We start from the raw sequence: 21,385 nt of genomic DNA, 5'->3' as shown, positions 1-21,385 counted from the left end.
CTATTTCTAACCACTTAGCAATATGTCCCTGCAGGAAAACCCACTGGTGCCCAAGGGCAGGCAGCAGCTTGGTGTGCAGGTGCCTCATGCACCTCAGTGCCATGCTTGGGGAGGCAGGGGCTGGGGACTTGGGGGACATGGGTGCACAGACAGTGGCATTTCAGGTTCAAAATTTCAGGCCAAGACCAACAGTGTTGGCATTTCAGGTTCAACAGGACCAAATGCTAGTCCCACCCTTTGGCCACAATAACACCCTGCAGCACTCAGGGCTAGGGGCAGAGTGGCTGGGAAGTGTCTGGTGCAAAAGGACCTGGAGGTGCTTGTCAACAAAGGCTGGACATGAGCCAGGAGTGCCCAGGTGGCCAGCAATGCCAATGGCCCCTGGCCTGTACCAGGAATAGGGTAGCCAGCAGGAGCAGGGCAGGGATTGTCCCAGGGATTGTCCCAGGGTACCGGGCACTGGTGAGGCCACACCTCAAGTACTGTGTCCAGTTCTGGGCCCCTCAGTTCTGGAAGAACACTGAGGTGCTGAAGGGAGTCCAGAGAAGGGGCAATGGAACAGGGGAAGAATCTGGGGTACAGGTCTGATGAGGAGCAGCTGAGGGAGCTGGGGAAGAATCTGGGGTACAGGTCTGATGAGGAGCAGCTGAGGGAGCTGGGGGGCTCAGCCTGGAGGAAAGGAAGCTCAGGGGTGAACTTATCACTCTCTACAACTCACTGAAAGGAGGCCCCGGCCAGGTGGGGTCAGGCTCTTCTCCCAGGCAGTAAGTGGCAGGATGAGAGAAGAGTCTTAACCTGCACTGAGAGACGGTCAGGTTGGATATAAGGTCCAATTTTTTCACAGATACTGGAACGGGCTGCTCAGGGAGGACGGTGGAGTAACCGTCCCTCACGGTGTTTAAGACTGGACAGGACACTCAGTACCAGGGTCTGGTTGACATGGAAGTGTTCGGTCATAGGTGGGACTGGACGATCTCAGAGGTCTCCTCGAGCGCGCTGGCTCTGTGCAGTACCAGGCGGGACAGCCGAGGCCGCTGTTCCCGGAGCGCCGCCCGCTCCCCGGCCGTGCCCTCAGGGCCCCGGCACAGCGCCCCCTGCCGCGCCGCGCCGGAACTGGGTCAGGGCCGCCGCGGGGGCGGGGCCGCGCGCCTCGCGCGTCGCGGCGCAGTGACGCAGCGCGTGCGCGGTGACGTCGCGGCCGGTCCGTGTCCGTGTCCTGCCGCCGGTCTCGGCCCTGCCCGCGCCGCCCTCGGCCCGTCCGGCCCCGCTCGGCCCCGCCGCCGCCCCGCCATGGCCAACGTGGCCGACACGAAGCTCTACGACATCCTGGGCGTGCCGCCCGGCGCCTCCGACAATGAACTCAAGAAGGTGCGGCGGAGGGGCGGAGGTCGGGCGGTGGGGGGGTGCTGGGCCCGGCCGGGCAGGGCCCCGCGGGCGGCGAGGGCAGCAGGGCCGAGCAGGGCGCGGGCGGCGGGGCTGCGGCTGCGCTACGGGCGCGGCGCGGGGTCGGGTAGGCCGCGCGCGGGGCCGAGCGGTCGGGGAGGCCGCGGGCAGGGCGAGGGCCCGGCGGGAGGAGGGGGCGGCGGGGCCCGGCCGGCCGCGCTCGCCGCGTCCCTGGCCCGGCGCGTCCCGCGTGGGCTCCGAGCGCGGGCGGGAGCGGCTCGTCCCGCCCCCGCCGCACCGCGCCGTGCGCGGCCGCAAGGGCTCTTCGGGGCTGAGAATCCCTGCGGGTCGAGCCTCACCGGTGCCATTGTCTGCCCCACGTGCAGGCCTGGGGAGGATTCGGTTTCGCTCATAGATGCGATTCCTCCCAGGCCGAACGCGGGAAGGCGATGTAAACAAAGAGGGGAGGTGAAAACTTGGAGCCAGGTCGTCACTATAGCAATTGCATCCTGTAATGGCTAAAGCACTTTTTTTTTTCTTTTTTCCTGTTTTTTGTTTGGTTTTTTTTTTTTCTTTTTTTCTTTTTTTTTTTTTTTTTTTGTGGAGGCCTTAATGACCGTTTCCACGTGAGGGAGGAGAATGAACCAGACGGTTCACTAGCAGAGGCTTCCGCGGGTGGGTGGTGCTGGCACCAACAACTGCGCCTTACCCGTCATGCACGCGGCAGCCTAATTTGTGCAGGGCTAGGCAATTGCAGTGTTGAAATTGTGCTGGAGATGGAGGGCAGGCGCTGAGAAGGTTGTGTTTGGTATACGGCACTGCCCACCAGAATATTTTATTTTATTACAGGGTTCGCTTAAAGCTATCAGTGTCCTTTAAGAATGAAAACCGGAGCAGTTTTCTGCTAGCATAGCCTGCACCACCCAGTATTAATTACCACATATTAGACTAATCGTGGAATGTAGATTTTCCAACTGTCTGCAACACCAAGGAGTTCCTGTGTATCTTATTGTCATTAAGAGGTTTCATGGGTGCTTTCAAATATGATATTTTAACCTGTCTAATAGTATAGAAATATTAAAACGAACCTTGGTCTGAAGGAGCTGAGTGAACAGGCTTTTACAGTGGCTAAATTAACTTTCACTGATGTTATATATGTTGCCAGTGTAGATCTTGATTCTGGATTTGGTTCTGATGAAATAATGATGGCTTCCTTTAGGGCCATGGGTAGTTGTAAGAGTTGCTCTGGCCTGGAATGCTGTTATCAGAAAAGATGTAAGGGCTTTCTCTTTTTAAAGATCACCATTGCAAGCTCCCTTTTCCCTCATTAGATAATGTTACTTAGGTTATCAGTTTAGTGGTGTTTTGCTTTTTTTCTTGGTTGTAATACTTAAAATATATGGAGACCATCCATTATAACATAGAATACACAGGTTTGTGGAACATTATGCTTTGTTCCTCATGGGTGATTTGTCCAGTAAGATGTATGAGTTTTGGTTTTCACAGTTACTGTGCTTCAGAATATTAGGCTTGTAATATCAGCAGTTTTTATTTCACTGGTTCTTTATCATGTCTTGATTGCATGCAAAAGTACAGAGTGTTTCAAGATAAACTCAATAATGAGAAATAACTGAATGGATCTAAAAAAAGGAAATTTGTTCAGAAGCTGAGAAGTTGTGGTTTCTGTAAAGCTTTGTGTGTAAAGCTCTTAATATTGTATTTCTGAAGAGTTACTTTAGGTGCTCAGTTATTCAGAAATAAAGTGTTTGAAAAATCCAAGAATTGATACCTCAATTTTTTGCTGTTGCATCACTGTAGTCTTTTAATAGGTGTAATTTGAAAAATAAAAGACTGTATGCAATGTAATTTATTAATATCTGTCCCCTGATTGCTTCTGAGGGTGTTGAGGTGAAGTAGAGGAAGGGTTGAAGTTCCTACTGTCATTAGCTCTGGTGGGAGAAGTCTCTGCCTGCTGTGTTGTTTGCTTTGATCCTCTCAAGTGTAAGCAGAACAGATGAAGGGCTGCTGAAGAACCAGTGGTGGTCCAGAATGTCAGAGTGCTGGTCAGAAAAAAGCAGCCTGGAAAGTCCCTTCTGGGGATTTGGCTGTACTTACTCCTGCTGATCTAGAGAACTGAAATAAAAGCAGTTCTCTGTACATTTCTGCACATGTAACTCATACACTGAGCTCAAAGTGAGGTGAACCCTTCCATTAGTGATGGCAGGGAAGAAGGAAATGATTGTTGTGAGGAGTGGTTCTAGGGTTGAATGGAAGCTGAGGCAGCCATTTTGTTGTTACTGAACTGCTGTGGTTGAGGGCAAAGACAAACGGGTTCAAATTTGCTGTTGTGGTGTAGGGTTTGAGTGGGTTCTAAAGAGCAAGTCATTTCAATGGAAATCAAATGGGATTCTCCCTGTAAGTTAATGAGGATAAGCAGGAGAACTAGTTCTGGCTATTGTGTGCCATAGCTGTGTGTGAATGTGAGTCTGGTTAATGTATACATGTGGCAATATTAAATTTTTTTAGGTCGTATCAATGTATGAGTGACTTTGAAATGCTATAATATTTACGCTTTGCTTTATTAGGATTTTCTTTCTTCCTGAGGACATTACTTGAGTTTCTCAGAAAAGAACTGATTAATGCAAATTTTAAATAATTTTCTACCTCTTTCAACTAGGCATACAGAAAACTGGCCAAGGAATACCATCCTGATAAGAATCCAAATGCTGGGGATAAAGTAAGAAAGACTCTTTTTTTTTTAAAATACCTTAAGTTTTCTATTACAGTAGCATCTAAGGAACTGAATACAGGTGTTGAGGGCTTGCTGTTTAAGTTGTTGAGCATACTGTGAGAGGGAGTATTGTCTGGTCAACTTCTCCCCAATCTCAAAATCTGCCAGTGCACCTCATGACAAAATGCAGCAGTTGGCTCAAATTGGTTGAGAAGGTAATGCTGAGGAAAAAACTGCTGCTCGTTTCCTGAGATAATGTCATCTGGCCATGGCATCTGTGTAAGAATTTGAAAAAGATTGCCAATTTTTCAAGTTTTTCCAACATGGAGTAATGTACGTGTAGAGATTTTTAAAACTGCTGCAGCATAAACCAAATTATATATGTGGGAAGATTGAATTAGATTTGTTACACTGAAAGCAATTTAAAAATCACCAATTAAGTTGACTCAGCTGATTATCTTTAACCAGACTGAAGTTCTGATGGCTGCTTAGAGGTGAGCAGAGATAACCATGAAACGATACTAATTTGCCAAATACATTAATATACCTTTCAGTGAGCTACTTAATTGTTAGTGTATTTGAAGTGCCCAACATGTTGAAGTCTTTGCTGTTAGTATCTAACTGTTGGATATTCTGCCTTGTGGCTTCTGCACTGTTGTGTACTTGGGGGTTTTTGGACTTTTTTTAATTTATAAGAAATCTGTCTTATGCTAGGAAAGAACAAAGCTAACCAAGTTTTTGCAGTAAAATGTCTTATTTTATGGTAAGATGTAACAAAACTAAGCCCAAGTCTGACTTTAAAGTCTTGCTAAGAATAAGTTATGTTAAAATGAGGGACAAGTGTTTCATTGTGTACCTTCTTAATTGATAGGTGTTCATGCAGGGGGAGAAACTCACAGAATGCTGCCTTGAAGTTCTAAATTATCGTGCACTGTTTTGACTCTGTTTCCTCTTCTAGTTCAAAGAAATAAGCTTTGCCTATGAAGTATTGTCAAACCCTGAGAAACGTGAGCTGTATGATCGATATGGAGAGCAGGGGCTGCGAGAAGGGAGTGGCAGCAGTGGCATGGACGATATTTTCTCCCATATCTTTGGTGGGGGATTGTTCAATTTCATGGGTGGCCAGAGCAGAAGTCGCAATGGCAGAAGAAGAGGAGAAGATATGGTGCATCCACTCAAGTGAGTACCTTGATGCTGCAACTTGTGCCTTGAAGCTTTCCTGACCTTAGAAACGCTGCTGGTTTCTGTTCTTGATACACTTCTCAGTTGAGATCCTCTGCAGTCTGCACTGCTCTTCAGAGCTGCATGTTGTGTGTAGAGCAAGGGCCCGTCATCTGGAGTTACTTTCCTTGGTTGGTTAATCTAGAAAACTACCAAATACTTTGCCAGGTTATTTGAATTATGCACTTCGTTAGCTTTATTTTCTTTGTTTTGCTCCTTAATTATGTTTGGTAGTTCTAATCTGGAAAAGCCTTCAACAGCCAAATATTACCAGGCAGATTCTGGTTTGTGGAGGTGCTCTGGAAAGACTTGAATTCATAGGGCAATGCCAGCTGGAACTATGGTTGAACCTCATAATTAATGGAAAATGGTGTGTGGTGGCTTTGGTTTTGTTTATTTATTCAAAGCCATTCTTGAATATCACATCTGTGTTTTGGAGATCTCTTCTTGCAGTCATGGCTAGATTTTTGCCTGCTGAGCAGGTCCCTTTTAACAACTTCAGTTAAGCAACATCTTTCCTGTGGTTGGCAAACTGTGCTTGGTGAAGTCTGTTTAGCTTCACATGCTTGCTTGTTTAGTAGCTGGTACTCCAGGTGTATTATTAATGAGCTTTGATTTTGTTGTTATTTGTAAATACTGATGCCAGGCAACCTGTTCTTAATACAACTCAATACATTGAGTTAAAATTTCTCTCCACTAACAAACCCTTTTAGGAGAAACACTAAAAAGTTAAGTGGCCTTGGGGACATGCTAACCCCTCCCCACTAAACTCTCTGGTGTGGAAAACCCAGTACAGCAGTAAGTACTCTATATGTGTTCTTATTTATGCAATAGACAATTTAGACAATAGACAATAGACAATTATTGTCTGAAGTATTTACAGAGACTTGTTTCTCACCTGCCTGGTAGAATGATTAATTAATTATGACTGTATAATAGCACCTAAAATTCTAGATAAGCTTGTTTCCTCTTGAGAAACACAGGAACCCATCCTACCTGGTTTATTCTGATTAAATTACAGCTTTTCTCTAAAACTATGTTCAGATTTACAAGTGTAGATTGATATGTATGGAATTTTTTTTTTTCCAGTAACTTTGGGGAAGCCAAAATGGTGCTTAAAATCTTATTTTGATAGCAGATTTCGTCTTGTTAGGAATATCAACTAGGAAAATAGGTTGTTTGTTTATTTGTCCTAGGCAAGTGTTTTAATTACATGGGGAAAATAAGTTGTTAAATGATAACCCAGGAGAAATACTTTATTTTGTAGAGTCTCTTTAGAAGATCTGTATAATGGAAAGACAACTAAACTACAACTTAGCAAGAATGTCCTTTGTAGTGCATGTAATGGGTAAGTTTGTTTGTATTTTTGAGTTCTCTGGTTGCTTTGTTGGCAGATAGCGTAATGAAGGATCTCCTGTGTCAGATCTTTATCAGTATTTGACTTACTGGAGCCTGTTTTCTGACCAGCAAATTGTTGAACTTGAATGATGCTGTTGATGGAACTGGAGCTATTCAGGGGCTTTGTGCGGGGGAAGGGTGGGAGAGCAGAGGACCTAACTGTAATGGGCAGTGCAGCTGGGCATGTAGGCATGCTAACCCACTGCTGCAGGGGGTTTCTGGGTTCTTTCTGAAGAACTTCCTTTTGATGCAACCGGTGCTGTGTGCTGCAGGCAGGGAGGGAAGGCCGGCTCCGTTCAGAAGTGCAACGCCTGCCGGGGCCGGGGCGTGCGCATCATGATCCGGCAGCTGGCCCCGGGCATGGTGCAGCAGATGCAGTCCGTGTGCTCCGACTGCAATGGAGAAGGTAGGCCAGGCTCTGCTCTGCTACTCACTGTGCTTGCTTGGATCCAGCCTCCTGCTCAAATCTCAGGAGGAACTTATCCAGGACACTTCTGCCCTTTCCCAGTCAGCTGCGTCTCACTCTGGTGGCAGCATGGAGAAATCATTTCACTCAGAACAGCAGCAAGATTTACAGTGTGTAATGTGCTGAAAAACACCCTAAAAGCTCAAGCAGTAGGGATTGATCATCTTTAAAAACACTTAGATGTGAATATTACTTACTGCTCTTACTATTTTGTTAAAGTAAAAACCAAGATGTTGCTGTTTTAGGAGCTGTTTGTCTTTTTGCATTTCCTGATATCCAAGGACAATCGTAGGTTAATTTTGAATTTTTAACTTCTTCAAATTAAGATGATATCTTTGCCTGAATTGGTTCTGATTAGGGGTAGCAAGTTCAGCCCTTCATATGATTTCTTTCCATGTATTCTGCAGTTGGCAGAGGAGTAACATCACCTTGTGGATCATTTTACTTGTCACAACAAAGAGTTGTATTTTGTGACTTGTCAAAACATTTCATAAATGATGTTGTCTTTAACATTTCATATGCCTAACCTACATATTTTGTAGTTTCAACTTCATCATAATGTTATGCTTTGTTTCACAGAAAGGTGGTTTAAGGTGAGAAGCTTAATGTTTTAAGCCAAAGGCATCTGCTTGTGGCACTTAGTACCGAAATCTTACAGTCCATGTGCCCTAATACTTTGGCTACTGTGTATAGAGACAAGAGCTCACTGGAAAAGTAAAGGTGAGGTAGAACAGAGCATTGAAGCCATTTTGGATTGTCACCCTTCAGTTTGCTAGAAACAGTAATTACCTTTGTAGGGGTGAATCTGATGCGACCGGCTCTCTTTCCCTGTTTTTGTATGCAAGACTAGTTCTGCTGGCTGCATTTGCTCAGGACTATCTTGTGGGGATATTCTGCAAGATGAGGCAGTCAGGGAACTTTTGTTTTTTTCTTCTTTCCCCCTTTCTCAGCTAGAGTAAATGAAGCCTGGATTTCCTCTTGTGAGGAATTCATAAAGCAACATCAAAATCACTACTTGTGTTGAGGAAATTCTTCAGCTTGCTTTCAAATAGTTTTTCCTAGGAATTGGATGCGACTATGTCAAAATCTCTGAACTCAAAATTTGTCTTTATTTAGGTGAAGTAATTAATGAAAAAGACCGCTGTAAAAAATGTGAAGGGAAGAAGGTGATCAAAGAGGTAAAAATACTTGAAGTCCATGTAGATAAAGGCATGAAACATGGTCAGAGAATTACATTCAGTGGAGAAGCAGATCAGGCTCCCGGTGTGGAACCAGGCGATATTGTCCTTTTACTCCAAGAGAAGGAGAATGAGGTAATGCTTCTGAGTTGATCTTTTAAATGCCTTTTATTCCAGTTGTTAATATTTAAGTTCTATAGATGGCCATTCATTTAAAGTAATTGATACAGTTGCAGCTCTGGGAGAGACGGGGAATAGCTTTTAATAGATTTCTAGTGTGTAACACAGCTTTCATGGTGAGCCAGAAAAAACTGGGCAAGTCCTTAGCCAGAGGACTGGCAGCTTGTGGTGCCTCCCAATGCTAGCAAGAGGTAGCTTCTCAGATAAGCTCTGACTGACTTTGATACAGTAGATGCAGGGAAGAGCCATTCAGGATGTTCACTTTAGTCTGCTTTGCTTGTGACACTAACAAAATTCTAAGTGTGGCTTTTTTCCATGTCTTGTGACGTGGCAGGGAACTCCTGATAAAACCCCCAAATGTGCTTTCTATGTCTGCTACTCTGGTTCTGGAAGTAACACAAAATGGTGATTTTGCTGATTAACTTAACAAAACAAACTTTATACTGGTTTGGTAAGACTTATGCTCACTGTATGCTGGAATCACTGCACTTTGGAATTAAATATTGCAATTTATCTTCTGTTAAAACTCATGTGGGGTAGAGTTGAGATGACTGCTCCTTTTTTAATTCTAATAGCTATGTGAAATAAGAAACAGTTTGTGTGTTACACTCGAGGAGTCTTCTGTTGTGACAGAGTAGCATGGGGTACAAATTTAAACTACAGTCATATATTAAGGATGTAATATTGGTTATCTGCTCATTAGGTACTTTGTAAGCTTTTCAAAGCTGTGCCAAGGACTGCTAATCTGCCAGTCTTTACTTTGTCCTAGTGAGTAAAACTGGATAGACTTTGTTCTTAAAATTTCTCCTGAGATGGGACTCAATGGACAAATGTCCACTGTCCATTTGTCTGCCAGTGGACAAATTTTAAGATTTACTCTGATTAAGAATCCTGAGTTATGTGGCCTAAAGATCTCTTCTGACAGCTGTGGACTAAGTGATCAAAGTCCTGCTGTAGGTCAAGGGAGCTAAAGCAGAAATGCTTGAGGACAAGAGCTGAAAAACAAAGATGTTGTTTATATACTCCAGTGCAGGTGAAATACTGTCAAACTGTTGTCAGTTTTGTTTATAGATTGCTTGTATGAAAGATTTTGGGGGTGAAAGTTGGGGCTGCTGTACAGGCCTGGTTTAATTTGAATCTTACCTTGGTGTGTGGTGCGGTTTGGCTTATTTTAGGTGACACTTGGTCAGGCACAAAGTTTCCAAGCATGTTAAGCCATCTGAATTAATAGAATCAGGTTCACTTCATACAAAGGCTGTTGCTCTGACATTGAATTCTAAGGATAAATAATAATGAACTCTCAATAATGAGTCTGGTGGAGTTGTGATTCCAGTAGTAGAAAGGAGATCTCCTTTGTTTCCCAGGTGTTCCAGCGGGATGTGAATGATTTGCATATGACACACAAGATTGGACTTGTTGAAGCACTGTGTGGATTTCAGTTCACATTTAAGCACCTTGATGGACGTCAGATTGTGGTTAAATATCCTCCTGGAAAAGTAATTGAACCAGGTAGGCTTGACCTGATAAGGATTTCTTTGATTATGCTTTTGTGACTCTTCAGCACTTAATCCCACCCTTGTTGTCCTGTTAACTGAGCCCAGGCTGGGGAAACAGAACTGTATGGAGAGACAATGGCTCTGCAGCAGCACTTTGTTGATTACTTTCCTTCTCTTTGAATTGCAGGTTGTGTTCGTGTAGTCAGAGGGGAAGGAATGCCACAGTATCGCAATCCTTTTGAGAAAGGGGATCTCTACATTAAATTTGATGTTCAGTTTCCTGAAAATAACTGGATTAGCCCAGAAAAGCTTTCAGTAAGTAGCTGTTCAAGCATAAATGTGGTGTCTTGCTTGCTAGTGTGCAAAGAGCCTGTATTGTACCTCATGGGCTTGCTCTCAGTGCTTAAATTCAGATGCAAGTTCTTTTAACCTTTTTTATGGGCCATGTGTTACTTGGGAATAGCCCTTGAAATATGAATTTGTGGAAGCTGTATTTAAGAGCTGTGCAGATGGTGCACAGATGAGGGCAGGAGGAGAATCTTTCTGTTGCTGTGTGATAAGTTCATGGAGTGCAACTGTATTTACTGATTGCACTTCTAGTTGATGATATGTGGAGCTGTTGGTTTTCTTGAAGTGGTGTCTTCCAGTTGATACAAATGCTTTTAAATGACTCTGCAGTTCAGGGCTTTCATCAGCATAGACTTGTAAGCCAAACCTGCTCGAAGTTAGGGGAAACCAGTCACTTTATTTAGGTCTTCTAGATGCAATACTGAATGCATTTCTTTCTCTGGGGCAGGAACTTGAAGATCTTCTGCCAGCTAGACCAGAATTTCCCAATGTAATTGGTGATGCAGAAGAGGTAGATCTTCAAGAATTTGATACCACTCGTGGTTCAGGTGGTGGCCAGAGACGTGAAGCTTATAATGATAGTTCTGATGAAGAAAGCAGCCATCATGGACCTGGGGTACAGTGTGCCCACCAGTAAACATTTGTCTAAAAAGTTGCACAAGGATTTTCTTTCAAATTTTGCCTGACTTGTTTTCAACAATCCAGCTGGATTGTATAAGTAATCCAGATGAACCAATGGACATCTATTGCTGTATGTGTAACTTTTAAATTGGTCTATAGTATCTACAGAGTGTAATTTAAACTAACCACAAGCTTACATCTTCATTTTGACTGTGTAGCAGAATAAAGCACTTGAAAGGAAGACGAGACTCCTTTTCACATGGGTTTTAAGTTTGTCCTCGTATCTGTGCTTGATTTTTACCAGTTTTGTGTAGATTTTAAGTTTCATATTTTAAATTCAAATTCTACATTGTAAAGTTTGTGTACAATTTGTCCTGAGGCTTGGTATTTGGCTGCACCTGCATAAGCTGCTACAAGTAGAATCAAGAATTTCATAGCCTGTATCTATCATCTAGATGCATGGTAAATGGGCTTTGCACATAATGGGTTTAGAGCTGACTGGGAACAATGAAAGACTAAAATAGAAGTGGTTGTAAGTTTTTTTCTACCATCTTGTGAACGGTTTCTGAAATTAAATAAAAGCAGTTGGTGTATAATATATTTCTTTTGCCTTGTAACTCTTACTTTTCCAGTGGCTTTAACTAGTCTGTGTATGAAGAGACTATGTAGATGATAGATATTTTATAAACACAGGGAGGCTGAAGCTGCCTTAAGACTAGGTGAAGGTTGGATAACAATTGTGTGCCACATTCAAGTCTCTTCCTGAAATGAGAGATGACTAAATGGGCACAGGGAAGGCTGCAGCCATGTCCCCTTTGTGTGAAGAAAACACAAGGATATCCGAATTCAGTCTAAAGATAACAAACCCCTTAAATGGGGAATGATTAAATTTTGAAATAATGGTGTCTTTCTCTTAGCCTTTGAATCCTATTCGAAGTCTGATTCAGCCTCACTTCCTAGAGAAATGTTTCCAGGTTAAAAAAAGAATTGTTTAACCTGGAAACATAATAAATGTAGATGGTTTTGTTACTTTTCTAGTAGTTTGCACTTTGGTTTAAGTATGAAGATATTAAAATCTCCAGCTGCAGTTCTATTACTATTAATTGGCAAAAATGCCAGAACAAAGCAGAAATGTGACCTTAACTAAGGAACTCTTGTGCATGAACAGTGTTGGGTTGGTAAGCTGCCTCTATAGCAAGGTTTCTCTCCTGTTTAAGTGAGAAAGTTGAAGCTCTACTTTTCTTTACAAATCTCAAGTGTGACTTGTTTAGTTATTTTTCTGATAGTTGTTGACACTTTATTGATGAGGTTGGAGGACAAACTCCAAGGGTTTCAATGTGCTTGGGTAGGCATTGGCATTTGAGTGTTGCTGAACATCCTTGTTATAGACTCTAAAAATGAAGCAAAAATAAATACTGTTTGATCTGTATTTCAGTACTGACTTATGATGTGGCATTCTCTAGTGGGTCTTTTATTTTCATTTATTCAAACTTGGGGTTGCTTTTGGTGAAGCCATGGTTACATGCTGATCCTTTCTCCTGACTGCTCTCAGCAAGGAGTCAGTCCTTGTAACCTGCAATGCTTAAACAACTACACCACCTGTCTTCTGCTTGTAAGTCCTTGCAAAATAGAGTAGCACTCTAAACCTTTAATCTCCATTCAGATTGTTTGGTTTTTTGAAGGGGAAGAGAGGAAGGGATTCATGGTAGCTGAAGTGAAGGGGTGGAGGAAGAGCTGATCACTGTAGGGCAGTTCTGCTTCAGTCCTCAGCTGGCATTAATTTGGGCTCCTGCCAGCAGCACCTGATAAATTCTAATTTTACCTGTCATCTTGCACATTACTGTCATGTCATACACAAGACTGGAAATAAATTTTATTCCTGTGTTAGATTCATACATGCTACCACATACCTAAAGTTATTGAAGTGTCTTAAGGACTGTTCAAAAATTTAGTACCTTGTATTTCAGTTTATTTGTGAGTTGATATTAGAGAAACTTATTTCCTATATACAGCCTACTGTTCATTTTGCTGTCAATTTAGTTAAAACCTAACCTAAGCCTTTTATAAAGAAAAAGTATAATTTTCTTCTGCTTTGCTAGCCTTCATAACAGGAACTTAATAAGACACATCACATGATATAAAAGCTTATATATAAACATTTACTGGGCAATATACAGCTTTATTAAGACATAATAGACATGATTTCAACACTAGGGAGGCAGCAGGCAAGAGCAGTCACCGATGTTCTGTAGTCACTAGACAGTTCCATTAACTTGGTTTAGGTGTTACCTTTCCACATAGGACAGTCAGCTCACTCTGAGGGAGGAAAACTCATTTTAGCTCAAGCTGCCCAAAAGAACTTGGAAGAAAGGTCCCTACTGTTAAAGCAAGCAGTGAGCACTTACTCACTCCCCACTGTGCCTACAGAGGCAGGGCCAGAACAAAAACCACAGAACAGCTCCCAGAGCTTTAGCTTGACTCAGCTGCACTGGTCTCTGTACCTGCACAACTGTAAACTAGTTAACATCTCTCGTGTCTGGATAATTGCCATGACTTCAAACAATAGCCCAGGTACCCTCATCTTCAGGAGCATTGGGCAGTAGCTGCTACAAAGCTCTGGTCCACTTTATTTTGCTTCACAACCATTAAGGTTGTTCCTGTTCAACTGCAGCAGGGACTTAACAGGTGTGTAGTTCTTACTCAGCAAGGGCCACAGAATTATGGAATGTGAGAAGACTCAAAACTGAGCTGTAGCTTTGTCAGCCTTTGTGAATGAGAGATAAGAGAATGGCAGTTTGCTCACATGGCAGGACAGCCACCAGAGCACTGCAGAAGGAAGAGTTTATGCTCCTGTGGCCCCTCCACTGTCACCAAACTGCACATGCTTATGTAAGTGCAGTTCCTTTTACACATGATCCATGTGCAGCAGTTCTTCTCTCCCTCCTCCTCCAACTGATGCCAACCAGTTGAGGCTTAAACTCCAAAGAGTTGAAATTTGGATTCATGACAGAATGTGACATGAAAGCCTGGGACCAGGTGTGTGAATACACAGATCTGTAAGTCTCCTAGTTCAGGCTTACCACCAGGTTATGGATGTGCTGTACTGTGTCCTGATGCAGGAGCTGCACATCAATATTACGGAGGTCTCCACCAGCTGTACACAGTGTCTGTGAAGAGAAACAATTCTAAGATTAAAAGATTTTTCCTGCATGCCAACCTGTCTGAAACTCATGTGCTCCCCTGTACATTGCAGAACTTTGGCAACCATTTTCCTTTTGTTTAGCAGCATCTCACTTAGGAATAGCAAGAGCTATCACTATCAGACTACTTGTATTGAGCAACTACTGTAAGTTGAAAATGTTTTTTTTTTTAAAAAAAGATACCTGTCCATCAGCCAGGGGAATGTTGACAAATGGAACACTTTTATGTTGGGGTACTGATTTACTTCTTTTTAACATGCCTTGAGCTCTTCCACTGGCAGGTAAAGTTCTTGAGACAGTCTGTTGTAATCCAGCACTAGAATACAATGAAAATGTTACTTTGAGGTTAACTTTCTGTGCTCTGCTGGAAATTTTCAAGCATGAAGCAAATGCCAGTAGTAGTAAAATTCACCTAGGAGAGAGGCAGTCATGTTTAAATTTTTCCAGTTCTGCCAGGAGACTACAGAAATCCAACCATGAGCAGCACTTATGGGCACTGCTGGGTAAGGTTTTATGAGCCTGCCACTGCAGTAACCTTGTAAGCCTGTGACACAAGATGACATTTTGGCCACTCAGTAACAAGAATATCCACTCTCCAATATCAGCAGTGAATGTTTACAGTTTTGGAAAGAGGAAACTTCGTGCCTCAGGGCTTAAGATAAGACATGTGCTGTATCTGTCTACTACAGAGGGAGATATCAATAAATACCAAAGCTGCTACCTCTCAGATGCACAGGGTGTGCCTTATGCCATGCAGAATTCCTAAGTTTCTATTATACAACAGTTATTATTTTACTTTTAAAATGTAAGATTTGGGTGTGTTCTGCATGGAAACAAGCCTCTGACATTTATAGCAGGCCAAGGTGAAACTGAACCACTTTCTGGTTTCAGGACCCATTTAAGTTGTTCACCCCCTAGCTTCAGCTTGTGCCAAAAGCAAACTCTGTAGTGTATGCAGAATGATACTAACTAAAAATCTTGACTATTCAAGATGCCAAGAACTGATTATCAGTGTATTTGGTTGAGGGGTTTGTGGGGATTGCTTTATTTTTCTTTTAATAAAGCAGTATTGGTGACATTTTAATCCAGGTTGGGCTCTGAGAACCAGTTTGAGATGCAAGTCTGTAAATAGTGAGAATAGCATTTATACTCTAATTACTTTTTTTTTAACTGACTTAGTTAGGACATCAAATCCTGTGCCTCCAGAATAATGTAATGTAAGCTAACACCCACACCCAAAGCAGGAGGTGGAACTGGTTTGGCACCCCTACTGGCACATTTAGTGGCAGACCATGAAGATCTGTTACATCTAGATTGATAATAATGTATAGTGTCTTGGTATTGAACCAAATTGTTGATTAAGAGCAAACTGAAAACTCCTTACCTTTTAGCTCCCTTTGGAGTGGCTTTGAGATTTGTGGTACTGCAATGAAAACAAAGAGACTTAGAAACCTTCTGCAAGCTTCACTAGCAGAAGAGTAAACAGACACTAAAAAAACATAGTTTTTGGCTTTGTGTTTTGCTGGGGGTTTTATTTTGGTGGTTTACTATTTTTATTTATTTCCTCCTCATCTACTTCTACTGTAAAATTTTAGCTAAGAGGAAGGTAGACACACAATGGATTAGAGAATGCTGAAGTGCCTCATGACAGGGGGCACTAGTGTGAAAAACACATGTGAAAAAGCCCTCCTGAGGTAAACGTGACATATGGGATTAAAACCATACAAGAACACAATAATAATTTATGTTAGTGGGCAAGGGAGGGCTGCAATACCCAAGTTAGGTGTTTATTACAGAACAATTCAGCAGTACTAGCAGAGCAGTGATGCTTTCCTTACATGCTCTCTTCCGTTAGTATTGTTTGGGAATCTGTACTGCTCCCCTCAGTTCAGAACTGTGCACCATTATCCTTCATCAGCTACAGGTGCTTTTTTGCTCAGCTTCACATCACCACAGTGCATCTCAGGCTATGGAAGAATCCTTATCAGATGTATTCCCTTTGGGCTCAAATCTCAGCTACTATATTTGAAAATAATTGTGTTCAGCACTCAAAAATTCAGGTGAGTTAAATAAGCTATCAAAGATCAGTCTTACCTAGAAAGAGAGTTCAGTTTGCCACTTAAACCAGAGGCCAGTGAAACCAGCGACCTGGTTTTGGAAATCTAAAAATGTATATATAAGACTGCAGTTAAAAAAGGTAGCTTTTGAAAGCAAAATGATAGGTATTTGCAGGAAACAATACTGTAAAAATTTCCTGTTGAAAAAGGGCAGTTAAGCCCCATAGTGTTGCCTTTGAGATATATATATACACAAATATACATTCTAAAAGAAGTTTCATAATGCCAAATCATAGTTATTCCTACTGAAGTTCTGTACAACCAACCACCTAATATAGACCCTTTCAACTTTTAAGCCTTTTTACTGTAGAAGTCTGTAATTGCACAGAATCTTTTTTGTATTTGTTGCCAGCTTGCTACATCAGTGTCTGGCTGAGGAGCTACACTGCCCAGACAGACTGAGATGGCAAAACTAAAACACTTGATTTGGTTTAGAGACAAGAATAAACTACTCAGTTATAGAAAAACATGGATTAAACACTAGGTTGATTTAAAAAATAAAGTTTCAACAAAATATGGTTCTTCAAACCATCAAGACTTACTGGCAAGTCAAGAGAGAATGGCCATGCCAGTACTTGCCAGCCTGTGTGAATTAGTCACTAGAAGTGCAGATACCATATTTCATTATGAAAATAATTTACAGTTAGCCTTGCTTAACTTCAAATATATTACATTTAAAATAACTGACTTTTCCAACAGACAGCAGAGCACTGGCCTGCCTTCTTATGGATCTAGCAGGGCTTGTGGCAGGTCAAAACTGATGAAGTCCTTATGTTTTTTGGATAAAAACAGAATAAACTTACTTTTTTAGTTATTTTCTTTGCAGAACTGTTCTTGGTATCTTCATACTCAACAATTGTAGTTACCTTAACTATAAATGTATTAGCAAGACAAGGAAAATAAAGATCTCATGATGAGCACAAAACACCACTTCAGCCTCGTGTTTGAAGCCTATTTTCCCCCCATGGACAGCTTTGGCCCTTGTGCCATCCAATGTCATTCACTTGGGACACAGATCAGAACAAAGTGTGTGTGTTCAGCACAGGCACTGGGACACACAGGACAGTTAATAGACCCCAGATAATCCCTCAGCCCACAGAGAAAACAGAATCACACCCCAGTGGTAGTATCCTCCTTATTGCATTTTTGGGGATGTGAAGAAAAATTTGTATTTCCTACAAAGCTCAATGGGCAGAATGTTAAGGGAAACCTAAGAAAAGAGAAGTGGATTTCCTAGCTCTCCTGCTATACTGTAAAGCCTTAATTCTGTCTCTTCTTACCATTTCCCTTGATAAATTGCAAAGGAGAGAAGCTCTTATCTCATGCTTTAAAGTACCTATACAGCAGCATAGCTCATGATCCTCCACACTGAATGCTGGGGTCTGTTATGCACTTTTCCCTCTTGTATTCTTCAGGCTTAGCATTCATTTTACAAATGCTCAATTCAAACCAGTTAAAAAAAAAAAAGATAAGGCAAGAACCACAGGCTATATATGAATGAGTTGACCTGCCTTTTTTGCTGTTGGTCCTCACCAGTTTGGGATTTGGCATGTCTTCTACAGAGCAGTCAGTCTGAAAAAAATATTTATCCAACAAGGGAAGGTCATCAGATTTTTCCCAGTAGATGCATATTATGTTACAAGAGGCAGTGAACTAAAAGGGCATGAAAGCAACTGACAGGAAGTGGGATTAGCTAAACACCAGTTGTTTTTTTGGCTTTTTTTGGAAACATCTGAATTTCTGCCAGCAGAAGATCCTAAAACTTTAGGTAATGTTCATAACTGCACCATGGCTGGCTGCCGAGTCATTTCATATCATCTTCTATTTAAACACACAGCCAAATGAAATCATTTGGCTGAAGTATTTACAGCAGGGAGAGAAGAATTCTATTCTGTAAACTGTGATAAGATTTGAAAACACACACTTACCACTGCAGCAGCAAGAGCCACTTCCTCCCGTCCTTGCAAATCTGTAACTCAAGGAATTATGACTTATTTAGATGCTATTACTTGCATAATTTTTATCTTAATATTCTTATGGGCTCAGAAGCCAAACAAGTAATTCAGGATTACAGTGGTTAAATAGGTAACCCTAGGTCAGCATGTGTTGAAGAAGATTCCAGTCTTGTAGAACAGTCACTCCTACAAAACAACAATCAAAATCTGAGGCCATTTCAGTGTTTATCCTTGAAAGAGTCCTGAGTGTAGGCACACAGGCCATCCCCCACATTCAGAGAACCACCACACGCTCACATTGCACTGCAGACAGCTAATGCTCTAGGGCAGAAGTGTCTCCAGAAGGACACCAAAACACATACTCAGGCTTACAGTAAACTCAAGTTCTTCAAGAGGTTCAGGTTTGATCTCTGTGTGGCCCCTACAATTTCCAGCTGCAAGGCAGATTCCAGAAACATCAGTTCTCACTAGAATATACATCTGATGCTGAGTGCACACATCTTAAACCTCTGCATCAATGGGAGTTAAAATTAAACTTGTTTGCTTATCATCACAGGTATATGACTAGATTAGAATGGCTCAGGAGAGTTCAAATTAACAAAGAGAATAATCTCGGTGGCTAAGGATGAGCAGATTCAGATGAACAAAATGGTTGGTTTTACACTCAGAAAACACTAGGTTTGTAATTATTTCTTGTCTCTTCAGACATTAAATAAGATTACCTAAGTGCACACTTAACAGTACTCTCCAGACTAGTCACCAACTAATTCTATACCCTGCATATAGACAGATCAGTCTACTTGAACAGGAGTGCGCAGCGAGCATCTGCTGGGTAACAGCACTGCTGATCTGCTTAATACAGGGCAGACAAAGCAAACCTTTCCATGAAAGGCAGCAAGTTCCCAGGTGTTCTCCCGCAGCCCCGGGCACACCGCTGCCCGCACCCCGAGCACAGGGCCACGCACTCTCACCGAGCACCTCTTTCCTTTTCATCTTCCTGACGGCAGCCGGCATCGTCAGCAGCTCCACCGCAAACGCCTTCTCCGCTGTCTGCAAAAGCGAATCGAGCTCTTTCTTCATCTCCTGGATGTGCTCCTTGGCTTTAAAACAAAACACGGTCTTATTGCCACGCCTGTTACATGTTTCCAAGTATAAGCACTGCAAGACCGCGCTATAAAAGCAAGTTAAAACAGCGATTTATCCGGAGAAATCCGAGTGGGGAGTGGGAGCGCCTGGAGCCTCCATCAGCCGCCAACCCGGGGCGCGGGGCAAGCGGCCCTGCCCGAGGGGGCTCTCCAGGCCCGGGGCTCTCCCGGCCCGGAGCCGCCGTTCCCTCCCCAGCCGGGCAGCCCCGACCCTACCCTGCTGGTCGAAGTCGCTGAGGAAGAGCGCGATGCGCTGGTCCCTCTTCTTCTGGGAGAGCGCGGTGCGGTCCCTGTCCTGGGGCAGCGCCCCGCGGTCCGGCTCCACGCCCGAGTCGCTGCTGCGCCGCCGGCACGGGGCCTTCCCCGGGGCCATGGCCGACAGCCGGCCCGAGCCGTGCCCGCAGAGGGACCGGCCGGACACACCCCGGGGCGGGCAGGGGCGGCCGGGATCCGCCCGGGCGGGGGACGAGCGGAGCCCGCGGTGCCCGGGCTCTGTCAGAAGGGAGGGAACGCCGTGAGGGGAGGGAGAGGGTCGGGAGTGCCCCTCTCGGAGGTGCCTCAGGCCTTGGCACCTGTAAGTGACAGGACGAGGAGGAATGGGTACAAATTGAAAGGGGGGAAACTGAGGTTAGATAATAGAGGAATTGTTTACTCTGAGGGTGGTAGACACTGGAACACAGGGAGATTGTGGGTGCCACAACCCTGGCAGTGCTCAAGGCCAGGCTGGATAAAGCCTTGAGCAGCCGTGTGGGAGCTGTCCGTGCCCAGGCAGAGGCGTTGGCACAAGTTGACCTCTAAGGTCCATTCCAACCCCTCAACATTGCATGATTCCAGGATTTAATGATCCTTAGGCCCTGCAGGAACTGGGCAGGCTCTCTCACACACACGCACAGATGAATTGCGCTGTTTTGGTCCCTGTTTGGAGCCGCCCCGGGCCCTCAGGAGCTGCATGGAGCAGGCGAGCATTTCCATCCCCGGGACTGTGCCCAGGGCTGGGCCAGGCGGTGCTCGGCTCCCCCAGGCGCTGGGAAGGCTCTGTGCTCCATAGGAAGGGCCCTGTTCCACAGCTCAGCTTTGGGTTTAGCTAAATGTCACTAAATTACTGCTGTTCAGTGTGCAGAGCATGCAGGGCTTCAAGCTAACCAAGGTAATAACCTGCTCTGTCCAGCGCAAATGGTTACAGCTTGTGCAAATTCTGATCAGGTGAAGACAGGATTTAACAAAAACGTAGTAACAGGGAACATTAGAAAGGTGTGGCTACACCAAGTATTGGATATATAAAAATATTGAAATCCATATCATTAAAAATAGAATTCCATGAAGAAACTTATCTTGCATGTATCTAAACTTAAAAAATAATACTAGAGGTATTATTGTATCATGAGTTTTGTACAAATTTGATCAAGGAACTGTGCAAAAAGGCATTTAGATAATGCTTTAAAACACTAATGGTTTTGACATTGTGTATATGGATGCTGCAAGCTCTCTGAAGTGAGTAGCTTTTCCTGTATCATATTCATCTGGCACATCTCCTAAGCCAGATGAGACAGACTGTGTCACTCAGAAAGAGCTGTAAAAATCTGACTGACAATTCATAATATAAGTATTTTGTATCAGACAATTTTCTTGTTTGTACAACAAACAATGTGCTCCACTTCCCACATCCCCCCAAAAAAACTCTTCCAGACAAACAGGTAAGTGTTTCTGTTCCAGAAAACACTCAAAATCCTGACATAAAGAAAAGAATATCCTGCTTTTGGTAGTTCTGGCATATGCATATATGTTTACAGAAGCAGGACTAGTTTCCCTTTTCCTAAATTTTGTTTACTTTGAAATTACTAAACAAACACCACTAAAGTATTCTGAGGTGTCACCGCAAAAAGACTAGATAGTGCTGCTCTATAAGTTTAATTTCCTACAAGCCATGTAAGAAGTTTTTTAAAAAG

At 43.2% G+C, this 21,385-nt stretch overlaps 2 protein-coding genes across 2 annotated transcripts; one reads left to right on the top strand and one right to left on the bottom strand.

Moving 5' to 3' along the window:
• Positions 1–1,195: 1,195 nt before the first annotated feature.
• On the top strand, positions 1,196–12,456 carry DNAJA2 (DnaJ heat shock protein family (Hsp40) member A2). The gene is made up of 9 exons (XM_036390100.1): positions 1,196–1,368; positions 4,061–4,120; positions 5,073–5,293; positions 6,603–6,683; positions 7,006–7,139; positions 8,316–8,512; positions 9,922–10,066; positions 10,241–10,368; positions 10,850–12,456. The coding sequence occupies exons 1-9, from the start codon at positions 1,291–1,293 to the stop codon at positions 11,036–11,038; spliced, it is 1,233 nt and encodes a 410-aa protein (XP_036245993.1). The 5' UTR covers positions 1,196–1,290; the 3' UTR covers positions 11,039–12,456.
• A 704-nt stretch (positions 12,457–13,160) lies between these two features.
• Positions 13,161–19,850, bottom strand: LOC118691065 (borealin-2-like). Its single transcript, XM_036390101.2, has 10 exons — positions 19,656–19,850; positions 19,266–19,394; positions 18,268–18,308; positions 17,851–17,911; positions 17,143–17,210; positions 16,317–16,384; positions 15,607–15,645; positions 14,406–14,538; positions 14,103–14,189; positions 13,161–13,338 (listed from the first exon to the last, which is right to left on the bottom strand). The coding sequence occupies exons 1-10, from the start codon at positions 19,810–19,812 to the stop codon at positions 13,291–13,293; spliced, it is 831 nt and encodes a 276-aa protein (XP_036245994.1). The 5' UTR covers positions 19,813–19,850; the 3' UTR covers positions 13,161–13,290.
• Positions 19,851–21,385: the final 1,535 nt, after the last annotated feature.

The sequence above is a fragment of the Molothrus ater genome, chromosome 12, assembly GCF_012460135.2.
Source record: "Molothrus ater isolate BHLD 08-10-18 breed brown headed cowbird chromosome 12, BPBGC_Mater_1.1, whole genome shotgun sequence".
Taxonomy (NCBI): Eukaryota; Metazoa; Chordata; class Aves; order Passeriformes; family Icteridae; genus Molothrus; species Molothrus ater.
Note: the sequence above shows the minus strand (reverse complement) of the source record. Positions and strands in the feature narration are given on the sequence as shown.